General features: G+C 40.0%; 1 protein-coding gene across 13 annotated transcripts in view; it reads right to left on the reverse strand.

The window, feature by feature from the left end:
* Positions 1–12,071: 12,071 nt before the first annotated feature.
* PEX5L (peroxisomal biogenesis factor 5 like) overlaps positions 12,072–22,057 on the reverse strand; it is a 246,584-nt gene continuing 236,598 nt past the window's right edge. For 12 of the 13 annotated variants that reach the window (XM_082461401.1, XM_082461408.1, XM_082461409.1 and 9 more), the window contains 4 exons: positions 21,605–21,802; positions 20,772–20,937; positions 20,233–20,390; positions 12,072–13,340 (listed from right to left, as the gene is read on the reverse strand). In XM_082461401.1, coding sequence (XP_082317527.1) covers positions 13,136–13,340; positions 20,233–20,390; positions 20,772–20,937; positions 21,605–21,802 — 727 coding nt within the window. In that variant the 3' untranslated portion in view covers positions 12,072–13,135. Of the gene's footprint in view, positions 17,485–20,232; positions 20,391–20,771; positions 20,938–21,604; positions 21,803–22,057 lie in introns of all 13 variants that reach the window. The other variant, XM_082461406.1, reaches the window with a different exon arrangement.

The following is a 22,057-nucleotide window of genomic DNA, read 5'->3' on the forward strand; positions in this document are numbered from 1 at the left end:
GAGAGAGTGAGAGCACGTCCTTCTACTCTGCCATTTTGGTTGCTCCTCCCGAACCAATGTATTTTTAAAAATCCAAGTGAAATGACTGACATCAGTGTTGTGCCATCTGTTTTGGTGAGGGAGTAAGGGGAGAAGGAAATGATGGGGGGATAGTGAGGGGTTGTTTACCATTCAGAGAATTGTAAACTTTTAGGCCAGTGTTTGCAAGCCAGCTGCTGTTTACATTCACTTAATGTATCCCATTGTGTCCAGTGGGAGAGTTTACCAGTGTGTGTATGTGCCGTTTGATCTCATGGTCCAGCTTTTCAAACGTTGTCAGTGGCACACTTCAGTCACAGTGGAGAAATATAACAGGAAAATGGTGAGTAATTCTCATCCCCATGCAAGCAATTATTTAAAAATCTACTTTCAGTGAGGTAGGGAGGCAGGGTGGGATAATGGCCAGGGTAGAAGCATATAGACAAGTTCAAATCCTGTTCCCAACCCAGACTAGCCGTGTGACTTTGGTAAGCACTTAATATCCTCAGACTCAGTCTTCTCATCTGTTCAGTGGGCAGAATAATACTTGTGATGAGTTATGTAAAGCGTCTGACAGTCTGGTGGACACAGGATCTTTTTACTGTGGTATTTTGTGTTATCATTTTAACCCATATAGCGTTTTGACTGTGGAGGTTTTGACCCATTGTTTCAGTCTAAAAAATTTTTTTAAAAATAATCAATTATACCAACATTGATGACTTTTTTTTTTCAAAAGTATTTTTCTGGAGATAATTCCATTAAGCAAATTTATTTTATTAATCTGTATAGCATGGTTCATCATTCAATAACTACTAAACATCTATGTGCTAGGCATTGTTTTTCTTAGGTGTAACAGTAAACAAAGTAGACATGGGTCTCTGCCCTTGCTGAGTGAATTTTCTACCAGGGAGAGGCAGATACTAAACATAAGAAATAAGTAAATGATATGTTAATAGCTATTGAGTTCTATGGAAAAAAGAAGATGTAGATCAGGGGTGGAGGTGCAGGTTGAGGTATGAAATCAGGTACTCAGGGAAGTGCCTGATCAGGGAAGGCATCACTGGGAGGTGAGATTTGCAAGAAGACTTGAAGGAGGTGAAGGCGTCATCCAAACATGTTTAAGGGAAGGATATGCTTGGCAGAGGGGCCAGCTGGAGCAGTAGCTCTGGGGTGGGAAAGTACCTGATATGTCAGAGAAGCAGCAAGGGGACCAGTGTGGTTAGAAGGGAGGGAGGAGGGGGAGACTGGTGGGAGAGGAGGAGAGAGGGGGCCAGATCATCTGAGCCCGGGAGGCATTGGTAGGGCTTGACTCTAGGGTGAAATGGGGAGCCATTACAGGGTTTTGAGCAGAGCAATGACCTGCTCTGACCAAAGTTTCAGGGAGATTGTTCCTTGTTTAGCTTAGATGACAGGAGGGCAAGGACAGAAGTAAGGGCTACTGTGGTAAGCAAGGGGAGAGGGTGATGCTCAGAGGGATGGAGGGTAGCAGTGGGGGTAGTGTGCATGGGCAGATTCTGGATACATTTGAACGTAAGGCCAATAGACTCTCCTGATGGATAGGATGTGGGGTATGAGGAAATGAGAGTAGCTAAGGCTGCCCCTGAAGTTTTTGTTCTGAGCAATTGAAGAATGTAGTTGCAATCAACTAAGGTAGGAGGGTGTGGTGAGGTTACAAGTGGTGGTGGGGAAAGATGGTCAGGAGTCCGGTTTGGGGCATGCAGAGTTGCCTATTAGACCTCCGTGGCTGATGCTGAGTAGGAAGCGGGACATATGCAACTCTGGACTTTGAGAAGTCGGGACTGTAGATATCAAATTGGGAGTGGTTGGTATCTAAGTGGTATTTAAAGCCATGGGCGTGGGTGGGATCATCAGTGGAGGGAGACAGGAAATAGAAGAGGTCCAGGGACTGAGCCCTTCAACGTTAAGTCAGGGAGAAGATGAGCCAGCAAAGGAGACTTGGGACGAGTGACCACCACCGTGCACAGAAACCAAGAGAATGGTGCCTGGAAGTGGGAGCCAAGTGACGAAAGCATCTTGAGGAGGTGAGAGTGACCAAATAAATGTGATAGGTTAAGTAAGATGAGTTCACTGTGAGATTGATCCACTTGGAGTCATGTGTGGTCTCCATGGGAACAGTTTGGGAGGAGAGGCATCGCAGAAAATGAATGCAGACAACTCTTTGGGGAGTTTTGCTACAGAGGAAAGCAAAGAAAGTGGGGTGGTGACTGATAGGGGAAGTGGGTGGGACTGAGAGAAGTTCTTCCTTTTAAATATGAGAAATAAGATGGTCAAACAGAAAGTACAGTGTGGAGGAGGTATGAGGGCGAGGGAAGAAGTGCTGATCCGCTGTTCTTGAACAGGCAAGAGGTGATGGAATCTGGTGCCAAAGTCAGAGCTGACTTTAGGCAGGGCCTGGAAGACCTGTGTGGGGATGGGAGGAAGGCAGAGACCCAAGTGCAGATGCCACGGTGAGGAGACCAGGAGACTGAGTGCCGTGAGTCTGGGAGTTCTTTCCTGCCATCATTTTCTCAGGAAAGTAGGAAGCAAGATGGCCAGCTTAAGAGGGAGTGTGTGGGAGATGGGATTTGAGGAGAGAGGAGAAGGTAAGAAGAGTCACCCAGTTGAACTCTTTCCAAACTTTGACATTTTCCTTTCTATTTTAATGAACTTACTTTGTTAACAATTCTGTAAATTTTATAAGGACAGTCTGAGTCATCAGTTTGTCAGTCCTCATCAATTTTTCTCTATTATAACTTTTGCTATTGCAAATTTCCCTTTGCAGCCGTTATTTCCACTGGGTCCAGCTTTACCAGGTCAAATTTTGCAAATCTAAATATTGTCAAGACGATTTTGCTCTTCTTTATCAATTTTTAACCGATAGCAAATTTTACTATGAGCAGTGTTAGCCATTGTCTTGGAAATTTCTCTCAAGCCTACTGTTTCCCAGGTCAGTTTTTGCCGTTCTTTTAGTATTAAATGTGCTCTTTAGTCTGTTGTTAATCTCTAAGACATTTTTTTCACCTGGCATAGTTTTTGCGATTATGTTATTTGCAGAAATATTAATTATGGACTGGATACAATTATCAGTAGAGCAAAGGCTTAGGACCTGGGTGCCCGCTGAAGTTAAAACGGCAAAACAGAAACACCCGGCCAAGGAATCTGGCACATGGTAGGTTTCAGTAAATGTTCGCTTCCTTTCTGTTTCCCTTTCAGAGAACTGGGCCTGGGAAGGCTGTACTGCATGGATTCCACTTTTCTGAACTCAGTGGGCAAACTCAAGCAGGGCGCCTACTGAGAATCAGTAGTTTAGTTCCACAGGGCAAAATACTAAAATTAACCATCGGTGCCTAAAGTTCTGATTCCTTAAGATGATTACCAGGCGGCATTATTGGTTATGTGGTGCAAGTAAAGAAAGAATACGTCAGTCCTTTGTGAGCCCTGAAGTGCTGGCTAGGTGAGGTATTACCTTAAGGCGCCCAATAAGGAAATGTAAAGAACCATTCAAACCTTGGTCTGCTTTTGAATACCCACACGGAGTGAAGCAGCTATTTGAGGAAATTAATATTCATGTTCAAAAAGTGGCGGGGGCATAGGAGACATAAAAAGGGTTTGAGTAATGCGAGAGGTGGGAAGAGGAGCCGCAGTTCACCACTAGGTAGACAGAACTTTTTACTGCATATAGAGTAACAGTGAAACAGGAAAGAAAGAGGTAACAGCTTGATTTCACAGAGAAAAGAGAATCCCACCAAGGTTAAGTGCTGCCTCAGGTGGAAAGAGAGGGCAGTGAAGAGGGAGAGCTTGTCCCCAACTCCACTTGGCTGGCTTCAGCCCAAATGTCAGGTAAGAGAAACATTTCCTGACCACCTGTAGATGAAGGAGACCCAGTCACTCTCATACGTTACTTGCCTTGTTCTTCTAGCACTTTGCATTGCTGCACATGGCATTCTTATTTGTTAAAGTATTTGTTGAGCTCTCACAGAAATCTAAGCTCTTCAAGGGCTTGATTTAATTACCACTGTCCTGCACTAGAACAGTACCTGTACTTAGTAGGTGCTCAAATATTTGACTGACAAAAAAAAAGACCCTAAAACAAATATATTTTAATACTTTTATTCTTAAAAAAAAAAAATCACAAAATCCAATTTCAGGTTAAATAATATTATTTTAGTCTTTAAAAATTAACAAAGGAGGAAGATTTTTGTTTTGTATCTAAAAGTGCATTCCTATTTCCAGGTAACTTGTGCAAAATCATAGGTAGTGATATTCAATAAAAGGACCTTTTAACCAGTAGTACAAATTGGATTCCATTTGATTTTAAGCAATCCTGATCCCCATATCCCATTTTGAAAGATTACTGAAAAGACCTTGAAGCCACAGAGAAAGTTTATTTGAAAACATAGTTTAAAATTGCACAAATATACAATTTAATAATGTGAAAAAGGGAAGGCATGCTTCCAATAGTAGTACAAAAATACTACCTTAATCTTGGTACTTTGCAAATTATAAGCCAATGGAGTAAATTAAACACATCAATATGATAAGAGATTTTTATGGTAGTAATTTTATTTCAAAGAGCAACGCAGGGGAATACTAAGATGAAATCTTAATACCCAACAGAGTTGTGCTATGATATATAATATTTCACTAAATACACAGGTACATTATCATGTAGTATGCCAATAACTTATGCCCCTGCTTCCACTGCCATTAATTTACTATAGGTCACTTAATTTGGATTGGTTTTAATTTAAAAACTCAATGTAAACATTTAAGGTTAAATTGTTTTGTTATCTACTTCGGCTTAAAAATGAAATCCCAAGATTTTAAACATTATTGAGCATGATAAGGAAGCATCACAGAAGAATTTGTCTCAAATAGTATTTTAGATTAGATATGCAATATTCATAGATATACAAAATATATAGAAATATCTTTTCTAAATAGTTAATAAATGCTTGTTACAGTTTGTAAAAAGTTTACTAAATTAATCAGGTTTATTTTCAACAAATGTAAACAAATTTGGGCAATGAAAATTGAAGAGGGTTTGGGTTAGATGATATGGGGATGGGGAATTGAAAATAATTGGTAAAATTTAGGTTTGCTATATTTCCTTTATCTACTGCTAACACATTCACTCATGAACATATTTCTCACGTGGCACAATTCTTTTGTGGTATTTTTATATATCTCAGTGAAATACTCATCGTGTATGTTCCTTAATTATTTTTGTGTTGTACCATTTCCCTCTCCAAGAAATTCAAAGAAAAAGACACACACACACACAGACATTTTACTGGTGAGCAAAGAACTGCCTCATTCTTTTTTTCATCTTAATATTTTTTTGGGTGCAGGTTTCTAAAAGTGTCCCAATGAGCCTGTCAGGGTTTTGCTGTGACATTCTACAATGCTACAAGAGAGTTCTCACTTGGAGAGCAGTCCTAAGAAAACAGTTCTGAGACTGAGGATTGGGGCACTTGTTTCCAGAGTGTTATTTTGGCATTTCTGCAGAGGGTACAGGTAGCAGAAACTTTATTCAAGGCAAAATGGAGAGTTATGTGAAATCTCACACTTTAGTTTTCTGTTTTTTTCTCCTCTTAGCTGTTTAATGCCTCCACACAATGGTCTTGGCTGGGTGCTTGGGGGATTCTGTCTTGGAGCTCATCTGCATGTGTGTTCAGGTGTAGGGGGTATGAAGTGGTGACAAAGCTGTCGCTAACTGAAGACGCCCCCATTGTCTTACTGAGCTTTGTTCCCTCCATTTCTGGTTTCCTTGTCCTTATTTTTTCCGGAAGCCAGGGCCACAGAAAAGGTCAGTGAGAGGACTTTAGAGTTGGCTCTGAGTGACCGTGAAATCACCTCATCAACCCTGAATTTCAGTGCTTTTAGATGGATTGACCAAATCCAGTTTCTCAAGGGATGTGGGCCCAAGTAGCTCACTTACCATACAAATAGGGCCATGTTGAGGACAGTGGTGTGACAGACACCCCACACGCTATGTGACGTTTGTGGAAATTAAGGCCCCATGTCCACTTTGCCTTATGATGGTTTTCATGTACCTGATGTTACCTTAACCTCCCCACCTTATTTAGAATGTCAGCATTTCTAAATTAGAAAAACTCGAAATGCACTATTCAGAATTTAGAACCCCAAACCTGTGCTGAGGTAATCAACATGATTTTGTTCAGTAGCATTCAGACACATGGATTTTGTTTCTATTTTGCATCTGTTGTGCCTCAACTGGTTTTTGGATGTCTAAATATCTGGACTCCTCACAGGATTAGTTTGGCACTGGCTGCAACACTGCATTAAACCAGCCACGTGAATCTCAAGGATAAGATATTTAAAAGCAAGTAGAAAAACTAGAACACAAAGTTCATGAACAAAATTTCCTTGTTCAGAAGCAAGGAAAAATAAGCTAACCTTAATCATGCACTGGGTAAATTTACATTCAGTAAAGTTATTTTGCATGCTTTGGTTAATATCTGAGTAGGCAGATTTGCAAGTGCTAATGCATGCTTTATTTTGGTACATGAGGTTATTATATGTTTTACTTTTTAAAAACTGCCTTTTTACAAACCTTATGCCAGAGTTCATCTACAAACCTTCTTAAAAAATATATAGATCTGTCTACTTCTTAGTTCAAAACAGTTTAATTTCAACCAGTTCTATAAATACTGAAATGATAAGGAAATGGTGCAGTAAAATCTGGCGAGGGAATACATTTGAAATTATTTTACAAAGTTGAAATCATGCATTGCATGTGTAATAATTTCTAAAACAGAAGGCCTCAAAAAGATGGCACACAAATTAAGCCTTCAGAATACCCTGTTACTAGAATGCTTCTAGAAGAATTTCAAGCAATAAAACAACAACCACAACAACAACTAACTTATTACAGTCCAGTTGATTCAGGGACAAATGAGAAAGGGACACAAAACAACCATCTTGCTTTTTCTCTCTATTCCCAAGGAGCTCACAGACAAAGTTTATGGTACAGAGTTTGGGAGCTCCTGTTATAAGTAGGACTAGCTACAGTTGTATTCAAGTCTTGCTTGTATAGCACAAATATACTAGAAAGATTTATCTAATATTAATATCTAGACATGGTGCTAAGATTTAACATAATAGTTCCTTCAAAGAAAAGAATGAGGCAAGTGGCAGAAACCTCTGAAAGTGAGTGGGTACTGGACATTTCAACCCAGTTAAGTATCACAAATTTGCCATTCTAGTTGAAACACAGATCGACTGAGCAAGCACAGCTCATAGTTTTCTACTAACGTTTCCTGGTGGATAAGATCTGCCTTTCTTTCAAGGAGTCATGGGGAGTGAGCTTGGGAGAAAGCAAAGGGAATGATGACTCAATATGATTGGCCCAGTAAGTGGATGCCTTATTTCTCCTTTTCCCTAACCCTCCTCCACCTCACTGTGAAGGTACAGGAGCACATGGAAATAGCTCACTAGACACACTTATATTTTGAAATTCAGCAATGATCACTGGCCTTCTCTGCATTTTCATCCCATTGACTAGTGAAATTGGTCCTCGAAAGTCACGTTTATGAAATTGAGTGGTCATTCTAGTAAAGTATTACCATCCTCTAAGAGCTCTTAGGCTATTTATTACTCAGTAACACAAGAAAAAGATACTCAACGCCTTCTGAGAATGCCCCAGAAGGTAACCCAAAACACCCTACCCTTTCAAATGGAAAGAGTAATTTAAATGACAATTTCACACCATGAAGATAAGATACCAGAACACAGTGCTGCCTTAAAAAATGTCACAGTTAAAAAAAATGTATACAATAAAGACTGTTCTAAAATCTTGCTACTTTATTTTTGGTGGTGCCCTGATTTCTATAAACTTTCATGTGCTTTCTAGTAACTGTTTTTACTAAATTTTGTTAAAAAGTATCATTGTATAAATGAATTTATTTACAAAACAGAAACAGACTCAGATTTTGAGAACAAACTTATGGTTACCAAAGGGGAAACGTGGCAGGAGGGATAAATTAGGAGCTTGGGATTAAAATACACACACTACTATATATAAAATAGATACCCAAAAAGGACCTACTGTATAGCACAGGGAGCTCCACTCAATGTTCTGTAATAAGCTATATGAGAAAAGAATCTGAAAAAGAATGAATATATGTATAACTGAATCACTGTGCTGTACACCTGAAACTAACACAACATTGTAAAATCAACTATACTCCAATAAAATTAATAAAATAAAAATAAAATTCAAAAAAGTATTATTGAAGGAAAGGTATCCCATGCTCTTGGATTAGAAGAACTAATATTGTTAAAACTGCCATACTACCCAAAGCAATCTACAAATTTAATGTGATCCCTATGTAATTACCCATATTTTTCACAGAACTAGAATAATCCTAAAATGTACATGGAACTGTAAAAGACCCAGAGTTGCCAAAGCAATACTGAGGAAAAAGAACAAAGCAGGAGGCATAACCCTCCCAGACTTCAGACAATACTGCAAAGCTACAGTAATCAAAACATCATGGTATTGGCACAAAAACAGACACAGGGATCAATGGAACAGAATAGAGAGCCCAGAAATAAACCCACACACCTACAGTCAATTAATCTTTGACAAAGGAGGCAAGAGTATAAAATGGAAAAAAGACAGTCTCTTCAACCAGTGGTGCTGGGAAAATTGGACAGCCACATGTAAATCCATGAAGTTAGAACACACCTTCTCACCATGCACAAAAATAAACTCAGAATGGCTTATAGACTTATATGTAAGACATGACACCATAAAACTCCTAGAAGAGAACATAGGCAATACATTCTCTAACATAAATCGTACCAATGTTTTCTTAGGTCCGTCTCCCAAAGCAATAGAAATAAAAGCAAAAATAAACAAATAGGACCTAATCAAACTTACGTTTTTGCACAGCAAAGGAAACCATAAGCAAAGCGAAAAGACAACCTACAGACTAGGAGAAAATATTTGCAAGTGATGTGACCAACAAGGACTTAATTTCCAAAATGTACAAACAGATCATACAACTCAACGACAAAAGAAACAACCCAATCGAACAATGGGCAGAAGACCTAAATAGACATTTCTCCAAAGAAGACATCCAGATGACCAACAGGCACAAGAAAAGATGCTCAACATCACTAATTATTAGAGAAATGCAAATCAAAACTATAATGAGGTACCACTTCACACCAGTCAGAATGGCCATCACTGAAAAATCTACAAATAACAAATGCTGGAGAGGGTGTGGAGAAAAGGGAACCCTCTTGCACCGCTGGTGGGAATGTAAGTTGGTGCAGCCACTGTGGAGAACAGTATGGAGGTTCCTCAAAAAACTAAAAACAGAGTTAGCATATGATCCAGCAATCCCACTCCTGGGCATATATCCGGAGAAGACTATAATCCAAAAAGATACATGCACCCCTATGTTCACAGCAGCACTATTCACAATAGCCAAGACATGGAAACAACCTAAATGTCCATATAAAGAAGATGTGTTACATGTATACAGTGGAATACTACTCAGCCATAAAAAAGAACGAAATAATGCCATTTGCAGCAACGTGTATGGACACAGATTATCATACAAAGTGAAGTAAATCAGAGAAAGACAAATACCATATGATATCAGTTATATGTCGAATCTAAAAGATGACACAAGGGGAGGAAGGGATAGTTAGGGAGTTTGGGATTGACATGTACACACTGCTGTATTTAAAATGGATAACCAGGGCTTCCCTGGTGGCGCAGTGGTTGAGAGTCTGCCTGCCAATGCAGGGGACACGGGTTCCAGCCCTGGTCTGGGAGGATCCCACATGCCGCGTTGTGACTAGGCCCGTGAGCCACAACTACTGAGCCTGCGCGCCTGGAGCCTGTGCTCCGCAACGAGAGGCCGCAATAGTGAGAGGCCCACGCACTGCGATAAAGAGTGGCCCCCACTTGCCACAACTAGAGAGGGCCTTCACACAGAAACGAAGACCCAACACAGCCATAAATAAATAAATAAATAAATAAAATTAAAATGGATAACCAGCAAGGGCCTACTGTATAGCACAGGGAACTCTGTTCAATATTATGTAACAACCTAAATGGGAAAAGAATTTGAAAAAAAATAGATACATGTGCTTGTATAACTGAATCACTTTGCTGTACACCTGAAACTATCATAATATTGTTAATCAACTATACTCCAATATAAAATAAAAAGTAAAAAAAAATGGGAAAAAAGATACAAATCAAAAGAGAAACGGACTCACAGACAGAGATAAGACTTGTGGTTGCAAAGCGAGGTGGTCGGAGAGGGATGAATTAGGAGTTTGGGGTTAGCAGATGCAAACTATTATATGTAGAATGGATAAACAACAAGGTCCTACTGTATAGCACAGGGAACTATATTCAATACCCTGTGATAAACGATAATGGCAAAGGATATAAAGAATGTATACATATGTATAACAGTCACTTTGCTGTACAGGAGAAACCAACAGATCATTGTAAATCAACTATATGTCAATTAAAAAAAAAGTATTGAAAAACTCCTTGGGCAACAATTCTGCACTTCTTGACAGGTTAACAGCCTATGAAAGTCTTGGTTCTGACTTACACAGGTGTCTTGCAGAAAATCTTACTGAATGCTCTGCACATTACCAAATTATGATGGGAATGGAAGGTTGTCTCCTCTAATGCAACTCTTTGGAGCCTGAAGTTACTTTGTATTCCAAAAGCAAAACAAAACTTGGGCAGCAAAATTTGCCACCACTTAGCAACAATCAAATCAAAACATCCCACATTTACCCTACTGTCAGCCTTTACATTGTTACTGATCTCCTGTAGGTAGTGCCAGCAAGGCTAAGAAAACAGCCTATCGTTATTGCAAAATTGAGTGACTGTTGAAAGTATAGAATGACATCATAAATAGAACACCTGTAGAGTCTGCTCCTAATGGACTATGATGGATGCCCGTCAGCTGGCCAGCCAGTGAATGCACAGGGATTGGGAGGAGGTACATGCAGAGAATGGATGCTATTCTATCAGGGATATTCAAGCAGGCAGCTGTCATGGGTTGGAGACTGGGCCCCAAGAGTCCTTCCCCAGACTGAGTTTCTAAGATGTTAAAATTCTAAAGGATACCGTTTATTCTTTAGAAAATATTGTTGAGCTTTATCTTGCTTCTCAGACTTCAGTGAGAAGGCTTGCCTGGGTCGTGACTCCTGCCCAACAGTGAATGCCTTAATGCCCTGCCTCCTGCTGGCCAGCTGGAGGCATCACCTAGCCCAGGTGGGCTTTGACATGTAGATAAATGCCTGGCACCACCATAGTGCCCTCAACTCTTTGTCTTTATAAACTAGAATAGGTTATGATGTATGGAAGCCTCAAGTACTTGTGGTTTCATGTGTCCTTGGGACCCCTTCCTACCCCCCAAGACTTCCAACATAACGGAAGAGAGGATTTCTGCCTGTACCTGGAGTTTGATGTCTCAGCATGTATGTACATTTCCTCTCCCCTCTCCCAGCAGAAGCTAACTCCCCAGTCAACTATACTCTTGACCCAAATGCTGTTTTGCAGGGTAACTATAATCACGAATGTAACCAGCTATTACTAACCAAAGAATATGAAGAAAAAGTTGGGATCAGATTGCTTTGGGGAAGATTCTGGAAGAAGGAAGGAGACACAATAAAGAAGAATGGGACAACTTCCCAGGATAAATTACTAGAATTGGAGCATCAGTGAAATTATATTTTGGTTACCATTTTGCAAACAATTTTTCTAATTCTTTAGAAAAAGAATGGTGTCTTTCCAACTAATCACCAAACTCCCAACAGGCACAAAACGCTCTGAAGAACTGAGTGGAAGGTAACCAATTAACCACCACCGCCAGCAGAGAATTCCCGATGCTTGACAAATGTGCAAAGTGAAAGCCAGGCATGCATCTTTCATATTAAACCACTGACATTCAGTGTGGTTCAGCTAGAAAATACTGATCTTCTATCACTTAGAATGCAAAAGGGTGAGCAGTGCAGATTATTATGGAACTAAGAAAACACAATTTTAAGGAAAAGATGTATGTATCACTCTTAAATACTATTTAAAATGTTAACAATTTAAAAGGAATATTAACTGTGCAGAGCAGTTAGAAAGCAAGGAAAATACGACATTTAAGCAAGTTAACGTTAACTCAGTAGAAATCACAATATCATCAAACTTTCTTCCCGCACAGAAGCTGTGAAGAGATACTACCTTATCTCTTGCTTAAGTTCATACAGTCCCAGAAAAGCATGTGAATAAGATCTGTGTTTGACATATTACACCCTATGTCATATCTGCTTTAAGAAAAACGTTCCTTCAAAACGCTACACTCTGAAAAACTATTTTCAGGAACTGTTATTTGGTCCGTTGATCAAACAAGGCTGAGTTCTCTAATCTTTTACCTCCAAGTTAAAAATTGGAGCAACAAAACAAAACTCCAGCAAGGCATAAATAAGATATTAAAGTGCACATATACAATCCCAGAAAAGTTTTGACTGGGAAGAGCAAAAATTTCTAGTGCAAAAACTGCTTTTGCCAGCAAAGCTCCCTCTCTGGAATCAAAGGGCAACAATAAAAGTTACAATTGGAACAGGTTTAAGCAATGCCTCTCTTCAGTCAAGAGTTAATATATGTGCATGCACCTTGGCCCAAAGTATGTTCAATCTGGTAAAAGGGGGAATTTCAGGGGACAGTTCAGAAACACAGTTCCCCGATCCAAGGCGGTGCTTTCTCCAGGTGTCCCATGAGCAAGTTCCATAGATGTGTCATCAGTTGCAAGTGGGGACAAAACCCCAGAGAACAAACTTGCAATATGCTTGCAGCTTGTGAAAAGTATTCACACAGTTACTTAATCTTGGTTTGTGTCTATCAATTCTTCTTTTGAGCCTGACCTTGACTATATAATGTTTTGTGCTTTTGGATCTGAACAGAGACTGGGTATTGTCTGTAGGAATTCCCTTGGGTTATATCACCATAGCCTTTTGAACATCCGTTTTATCCTTTTTGGAGTTCATAATGAAATAGTTTTGCATTTCTCAGTACAATTACACAGATCAGGGATTCTTTTTATTCTTTTCTTTTCCTTCAAGGATCCAAGTTGAAAGCTCTTAGGAGGACATCCAGGTCACCGAGATTAGCTGCCTGGAAGAGTTCCGGTTGGTCCATCAGAGAAAGGGCAATTCTGAGGGCAGCCCAGATATTCCCAGAGATTGCAGGATGAGGAACTTGCTGTTGATTCCTGCTCTTTCTTTGCAAACTGAGGGCAGTGAGAAAATTGCTGACCGCTTCTCTAAGAGGGTAGAAAAACAGGCATTTAAAAATGCAACAGATTTCAGAGTTAGCAAACGTAGAAATAAAACAAAAATGAATTAAGTTATCTTAGTCTAAAATCCTAAATCACCTCTCTGGTGTTTTGGATCATCAGGTGAACAACTTTCTGATTCTCTCATTAGTCCTCTGTGAAAAGTCATTGTTAAATATAGTGAAGTCAGAAAGAAATAAGGAGAGCAAACTTTATTTTAGGTATGTCATGTGGGACAGGAAGAATAGCAAAACCATTGCTAACTCATTAATGCATTTGATTTTCTCCTACTCCAGGAATGATTTGAAGACTTAATACATCTGCAGATATGATTTATATAACCAGAGGAGGCATCTGGCCTTACTCAGAAACGAAGTAGCTTAACTTTTCTCATTAGTTTAAGTTTTCTCGAAGTAGGAGGCAGCCGGGCTGAGTTGAGTTTGTTATCAAAGCAGCTGGACTTGAATCCCAGTTGTTTAGCCTTAGGCATATTTCTTCTCCAAGCCTCAGTTTCCCCAGCTGTATTACAGGGAGAATAAAAGTCATTTTAAAGCCTTGCTGTGAGGTGCAGCTGAATCATTTATGTGAAAGCGCCTATCATTAAGTTAGGTCAGTAGTTCTTCACGTGGTCTGGGGAACTCTGGGGATAAGTGAGGTCAAAATTATTTTTATAATAATACTGAGATGTCATTTTACCATTTCACTCTCATTTTCTCATGAATATACAATGGAATTTTCCAGTGACTATATGATGTGTGGTATCCCAATAGATTGAATGCAGAAGCAGAGGTGAGAATGTGTCTTCTATAAGCAAGATAGTAAAGAAATTTGTAAAAATGATAAAAGAATGTCACTCTTTTCACTAAACTTTTTTGGAGAATAATTTTTTTTGTAAAATATATAATTTATGTTAACATGTAATTAGTTTATTATTATTTTTAAATGAATCTCAAACTTTTCTCTGTTTCTAATATGGTAAATATTGATAGGTATAACCCACATAAACAAAAGCCCCTTGAGGTTTCTCAATAATTGTTAAAAGTGGAAAGGGGTCCGAAGAATACAAAGTTTGTGACCCACTGAGTCAGATGCTGTCCAAAGGCCTAGCTCCCATGGTCCATTACCGTGCTCTGTTGCTTGCGTGCCCCGTGTACCTGCAGGGACTGCCCTCTTCAGCTTTCCTGTCACCTAGGAACGTGTAATATGTATCTGACAAACTTGTCTTTGCTAAGAATGATGCCTCTTTCACTTGTATCTTCTTTACTCTTCTTAAAAGCTTTTCACATACTTGATCTCATTTAATCCTATGAGGTAGTCACTGTTAAGCATCTGGTAAGAAACCATAAAGAAAGCGAGGCTGGATTTCTGATTCCAATGCACGTGATCCAGGCATTTGCTCATCTATATTGTTAGGTCTGCCCGGAAGTAAAGGGCAATTGGGGAATGGCTGCGCTGTAGGTAGCAACCTGGGTAATGGAAGGGAGTGGGTGTTCTCATCACCCCTCTTCTGGGTTTCTTGTAACCAAGGAAGAGAAGAGGATTTATAGCAGATGCACACGGAGAGTTTACTCTGAAGGCCCTTTCTGGCTTCCTCGGCACAGGAAGGCAGCTCGAATGACAGTGACTCCAATTCCTCTCATCATCCTAGGCCTGTGAGAACTCTGGGGAAGGAAGATGCTGGAATGCCCTCCTGCAGGCCCTCCCGCACAGGCTGCTCCTGCCCCGATGTGTGGCACTGGTCTCCGAGGGCCGTGGAGAGTAACAGAATAGTCGAACCTGTTAGCCTCGTCAAGCAACTCCAGGTTTTCTCACGAAGATAGCCTAAACCTTTTCCCCAACTTGAGAACTCAGAGAGGCCTTTGAGGGGACTCAGAAGACTGTACGCGTACAAGTGGGAATAGTTTTCAAATGTTACACACATATATGTGTGAATAAGTTTAAATTGTTCTAAATGTTATGTCATGATTAATAAAAAGCACATTCATTTAAAAGTATTCTTCATTTTATAGTAGCTTTCCCTCATTATACTAATACTAAAAACATTACCTATCAAATGGGATGAGATTTATGTTTTTAATTAAAAAGGGGTCCTCACTTTTGAAAAGGTTAAGATTTTTTTGTCTAAGTTCTACTTTGAAGTTCCTACTGACAAAAGGGTAGCATTTTAAGCTCCACCCAGGTTTAATGCCAATTTCCTCTCCTTATTTCAACTGTATACAGTAGGAGGAGAGGCCTCGCCTTTGACTCTGTATAGAACGTGTGAGATGACAAATAGCGCATGTTATAGCTACATACACAGACACCTGCGGTTCTTGAGGGAGAAGCCCCAAGACTGGTGGATACCAACTCCTGGCTTTCTTCTGGGCCACATCTCTGTTGAGGGTTGTTATTTCCTAAGCACCCACTTATACCGCAAGTGAAACTTATTTTCAGAATGCATTTAAGGCTTATGTCTCTCTTGATGGCCTTTTTTCTCAGGAAAAAAATGCAAGATGTTTATTACTTCACAAGGTTTCCCATATCCTACATGACAATAAAAGACCCACATATTTTAGACAAAACACTTTGCTGTTCCAAAGTATCTATTTGATTCAAGTGGACAGACTCAGCAAACAAGAATACAGGATGCACAGTTAAATTTGAATTTCAGATAAACAATGAATAATTTTCAGTATAAGTATATCCCATGCAATATTTGGGAAATACTTATCTTAAAAACATATTTGGTATTTATCTCAAATTCAAATTTAGCTGGGCATTCTTCATTTTATCTGGCAACCCTAAAATTGACTTGCTCTTATACAGGAGACTTTCTGCTTGAGATAAAAAATTCACACCTCAACAAAGTTTGTCCATTTCTACCTATTATGGATTTTCATGGCTTCCTGCAAATAGTTGCCCTACTGAGTCTTACATCTGTGAATGTCAAGAAAATATTTTATTGGCCCCTCAAGTATTTTTTTTCTACACTAAGGAGTTACAATTAAAACTCATCCTGAAGCTTTAGAAAATTTACATGCTAAAGGAGGCCTTTCTAAAGCTTAGTGTGTAAATCAATGAAGTTAGAACACTCACTCCCTCATACCATACACAAAAATAAACTCAAAACGGCTTAAGGACTTAAATATAAGATATGACACCATAAAACTCCTAGAAGAGAACATAGGCAAAACATTCTCTGACATAAATTGTACCAATGTTTTCTTAGGTCAATCTCCCAAGGCAAAAGAAATAAAAGCAAAAATAAACAAATGGGGCCTAATCAAACTTATAAGCTTTTGTACAGCAAAGGAACCATCAACGAAATGAAAAGACAACCTACGGAATGGGAGGAAATGTTTGCAAATGATGCAACCGACAAGAGATTAATCTTCAAAATATACAAACAGCCCATACAGCTCAATATCAAAAACCCATACAACCTAATCAAAAAATGGGCAGAAAACCTAAACAGACATTTCTCCAAAGAAAACATACAGATGGCCAACAGGCACATGAAAAGATGCTCAACATCGCTAATTATTAGAGAAATACAAATCAAAACTATAATCACACTGGTCAGAATGGCCATCATCAAAAAGTCTACACATAATAGGGACTTCCCTGGTGGCACAGTGGTTAAGAATCTGCCTGCCAGTGCAGGGGACATGGGTTCGAGCCCTGGTCTGGGAAGATCCCGCATGCAGTGGAGCAACTAAGCCTGTGCGCCACAACTACTGAGCCTGTGCTCTAGAGCCCGTGAGCCACAACTACTGAGCCCATGTGCCACAACTACTGAAGCCCATGCACCTAGAGCCCATGCTTCTCAACAGGAGAAGCCACCGCAATGAGAAGCCCGCGCACCGCAACGAAGTAGCCCCCGCTCACTGCAACTAGAGAAAGCCTGCGTGCAGCAACAAAGACCCAATGACCCAACACAGCCAAAAATAAATAAATAAATAAATAAATTTATTAAAAGAAAAAGTCTACAAGTACAAATGCTGGAGAGGGTGTGGAGAAAAGTGAGTCCTTGTACACTGTTGGTGGGAAAGTAAACTGGTGCAGCCACTATGGAAAACAGTATGGAGTTTCCTTAAAAAAACTAAAAATAGAGCTACTGTATGATCCAGCAATCCCACTCCTGGGCATACATCTGGAAAAGATGAAAACTCTAATTTGAAAAGATACATGCACCCCAATGTTCATAGCAGCACTATTTACAATAGCCAAGACATGGAAGCAACTTAAATGTCCATTGACAGATGAATGGATAAAGAGGATGTGGTGTGGTATACACACACACACATGCACACACACAATGGAATACTACTCAGCCATAAAAAAATAAAAAAGAACGAAATAGTGCCATTTGCAGCAACATGGATGGATCTAGAGATTATCATACTAAGTAAAGTAAGTCAGTCAGAGAAAGACAAATATATGATATCACTTATTTATGGAATCTAAAAAAATGATACAAATGAACTTACTTACCAAACAGAAACTGACTCACAAGACACAGAAAACAAACTTATGGCTACCAAAGGGGAAAGGTGGGGGAGAGATAAATTAGGAGTTTGGGATTAACAGATACACACTCTATATATAAAATAGATAAACAACAAGGATTTACTGTACAGCACAGGGAACTATATTCAATATCTTGTAATAAACTATAATGGAAAAGAATCTGAAAAAATATATATCTGAATTACTTTGCTGTACACTAGAAACTAACACAACACTGTAAATCAACTATACTTTGATTTTGTTTTAAAAGGCCTCCTTTAGTGAACTCAATATGTCTATGTGTACATATGTATTTATTTACATCTCTCCTTGCTCCAAAAGAAGGGCCTAAGGTGTCATAAAGTACATAAGAACCAACCTAGTCAGTGAATAAAGGTAGTAAAGATAAAATCAGGTTAGGGAAATCAGACAGAGACAGGAATGAAGCTAGTATATGGAACGGACAGCACGGATTTGACTGCGGCCCTTTGTGGAGCTGAGGTAAAGAGGGCCTCTGCAGTGGCACATTTCACAACATCCACAAAATAAAACAAACAGGCTGCTCAGGAATCACTCAGCTATTCTTGGTTTTGACCTAAGATCCTCATAGAAGACAGAGTATAATCCAGTGACTAATGTTCTTTCTAAGATCCTTTGAGTATAAATGCAGCAACTAGTTTCTAAAGCTTCAATAATTGCCAGTGGCACAATGCTCTAACACAGTTCAGAGACAGCAATTCTTCAGATGTCAAAAGAATGCAATCCAGTTATGCAGCTCTCTCATGACTTATCTAAATAATAATAATAATGATGACGATTATGGCAATGGTTAACACTCATAATAATAATGCCTACTAGGTATTGAGCATCTGCTCTGTGCTAGGCAATTACATTTAACCTGCACAATAATCCTGCAAGGGGGCTTCCCCGGTGGCACAGTGGTTAAGAATCCACCTGCCAATGCAGGGGACACGGGTTCGAGCCCTGGTCCGAGAAGATCCCACATGCCGTGGAGCAACTAAGCCCGTGCACCACAACTACTGAGCTTGCACTCTAGAGCCTTCGAGCCACAGCTACTGAAGCCCACGTGCCTAGAGCCCGTGCTCCACAACAAGAGAAGCCCGTGCACCGCAACAAAGAGTAGCCCCCGCTCGCGGCAACTAGAGAAAGCCCATGCACAGCAACGAAGACCCAGTGCAACCAAAAATAAATAAATAAATAAATTTATTTAAAAAAAAAATCCTGCAAGATAGATACTATTACCTCTTTGTTTTTATGCAAATGAAGAAATTGAGGCTCAAAGTTATATGCCCAGAGTTATAAAACCAGTAAATGGCAGAGCTATGATTTGAACCCAAGTCTGTCTGATCGTAAAAGCCTGGCTCTTTCTGAGAATGAGAAAGGGTTTACATTTTTTGTGGAGTTTAAAACTAACATTAATTTCTATTTTTTTTTTCAATTATGAAAGTAATACCTGGTTTAGAAAATAGAAAAAAATAGGAAAAGAAAAGAAAAAAATCACCCAAACTTTTGGTCATTTATGGTCCGTGTTGATGGGGAACAGATAGAGGATACAGACCTGAATGATAATGAGGAGTCAAGAGAGGAGGAGAAAGACATTTCAAACTCTAAACCCACCATTTAAAAATCTGTTCCTTTTTCTTTTAATAACTAACTTTACTGGTAAATTAGGTTTAGAACAGCGGTCTCCAACCTTTTTGGCACCAGGGACCAGCTTCGTAGAAGACAGTTTTTCCACGGACGGGGGTGGGGGGGATGGCGGTGACGCGGGCTGTGATGAGGGTGATGGGAGCGGCAGGTGAAGCTTCGCTCTTGCTCACCCACCACGCACCTCCTGCTGTGTGGCCTGACTCCTTACAGGCTGCGGACCCAGACTGGTCTGCGGCCCAGGGGTTGGGGACCCCTGGTTTAGAAAACCTGAATTCTTGGTTGTCCTTTGCCAAAAACTGGCCTTGAGACCCTCTTGAGTCATTCTGCTGGGTTCCCTTGTTCCCACCCCGCCATGGTTCTTTTCTTCCTTACCTGGGAAATGAAGGGTTGAACTGCTCATGTTTCTCAAAGAGTTGCCCTTGGGGGTGTTAAAAACCCAGATGACTTATCCTAAGCCCCAATCAATCAAAATCTCTGAGAGAGGGGCCTGGGAATCTACATTTCACAAGATGCCCCAATGATTGCTGCTCTCTAAAGATTAAGCAACACGGGGGCAGGCAGTTCCTGTTTCAACATCCCTCAGGATCTGAAGGTTTGAAACTTACCCTTAACAAGAGGAGATTACAAAAGGAGGTATTTTTTACTGGGAAACAACCTTTCAGATTATTTAACCTCAGCCCTGAGCGTGGCTCTTGGTTGTTAGCCTGCTGCCATACTTCACCTGTAGGCGCCCAGGTTGATGCAGCTTATCCCCAGGTTGTATCTGGACCGGATGAAGCCTGGCTGAATCTCCAGCGCTCGTGTGTAGGCCTCCACGGCTTCCTCGCTGCGGTCTCCGTTTGCCAAGGTCGCCCCGAGGCGGTTCCACAATGAATAGTCCTGATGACAAAATTAGAGCTCTCTAACAACCCGCACAAGCCACAATGACCGAGTATTCTCCTGTTCCCTGCTGAAAGATGATAGCTAAAACTGTATCCAATGCTCATGGACATGGACCGCGACAGGTGAATTACTCAAAAATCTTTATGGACAACCCTCTGAAATGACTTTCATTCATCAAAGAGCAGCTACTGTTTGATGCTGTCAGGCAAATCATGTTTCTATTTTAGGTATCTAAGTATTCACAGCCACTGTAGCATATCAGTACCGATCACTTTAAACCATTGGATGCAGGGAAATGAAGTGCAGCAGAAATGCACAAAATGTAGCCTGTGAAAACTTATTTTGTGAGGATATTATGGTTTCTTGCTATGCACTTACCTCTGGCCGAACAGTTAAGGCAGCATTAAATGCATCTATTGCTCTATTAAATTCTCCACTCAGGTGGAACAGTACCCCCAGACCTGTCTGTAGGTCTGGGTCGATCATATCTCCATTTTGGTGGGCAGCTTCTAGATATAATTCCTTCACTCCTTCCAGAACAGAGCTACAAGGGAAACAAGTTAGATTTGTAATCCAAATAGTCTGAACATAAATGATTTACTAGTATGTTTGCTGTTCCAGGAGAACAGACTGGAAAAATCTTGCTTAAAATATCTTAGCTTAATGAGAGGACTGTTAATATTGTAGGTTAAAAAATACCTGATTTTCACGAAATATTTTGTTGTACACAGATAAGACTGTGCTAAGTAAGGTCTTGATGAGGAGAGTTCCATGGACCCTACGATGCCAATGTAGAAAACCCCAGGGCTAAGTTTCCCAAGGCTTGAGTGAGAATTTAACATCGTGATTTATTGCTGATAGAAACAAAATTCCCAGAAGAAAGGACTTTCCTTTTTCCCCACACCTAATTCTCAGGCTTTATAAAACTTGGCACATTGGTATTTATTATAACTTATTTTCGGTTAATTATATGTCCAAAGCATTTGGCTTTGAAATATGGTACTCAGATAAACGTCTGGGAGTGTCCACAATGTAGGTCATTTGTCCAAAGTTTGGCTCTGGTCTCGGCATCAATCTTTTTGGTCAGTGCTGCTCTTCCAGCAGAATGCTGTCCTACAAACCATCCTGAAATGGGTGGTGGTGGGGACCGAGGCTCATTAGTTGCCCTGAAGGTGACTGTGTACACGGATGTAATTTAATGAGAAGGATACCTATCAACGGGAGACTTAGACATCCGCCGGGTGAGGCCTGGAGATCCCTTCTTGCTCTTCACAAGGTATTTGTACTTTGGATTTTGCTTAATCCAATTCTTTAAAGCTTCACAGGCATCCTGCTGATGTCCGGTGTTAGTGTAACTCACAGCCAAAGCCATCAAAGCTTTCAAGTTGTTGGGCTGCAATTCTAAGCACCTGAAAGAAGGCAAAATAAAAGCCAGTCTCAGATTTTTTTTGGAGCCAGAGTCTGGACAGTTCTTTAGAAAATGTGAGGTCTTTATTAATTAGATGGTGCAAAAACATTGCTAAGTTTATGTTGTCTCTGGAAATACCATATTTATCTACATGAAAATTGGGACCGCTGCACATTTTTAAGAAAGTTAAAACTCAGCCTGATTAGTGCTAGATTTGGTAATTTTAATGAAATGGTTTAAAAACGATAGAAAATGA

Source organism: Balaenoptera physalus (assembly GCF_965194825.1).
Source record: "Balaenoptera physalus genome assembly, chromosome: 4".
NCBI lineage: Eukaryota > Metazoa > Chordata > Mammalia > Artiodactyla > Balaenopteridae > Balaenoptera > Balaenoptera physalus.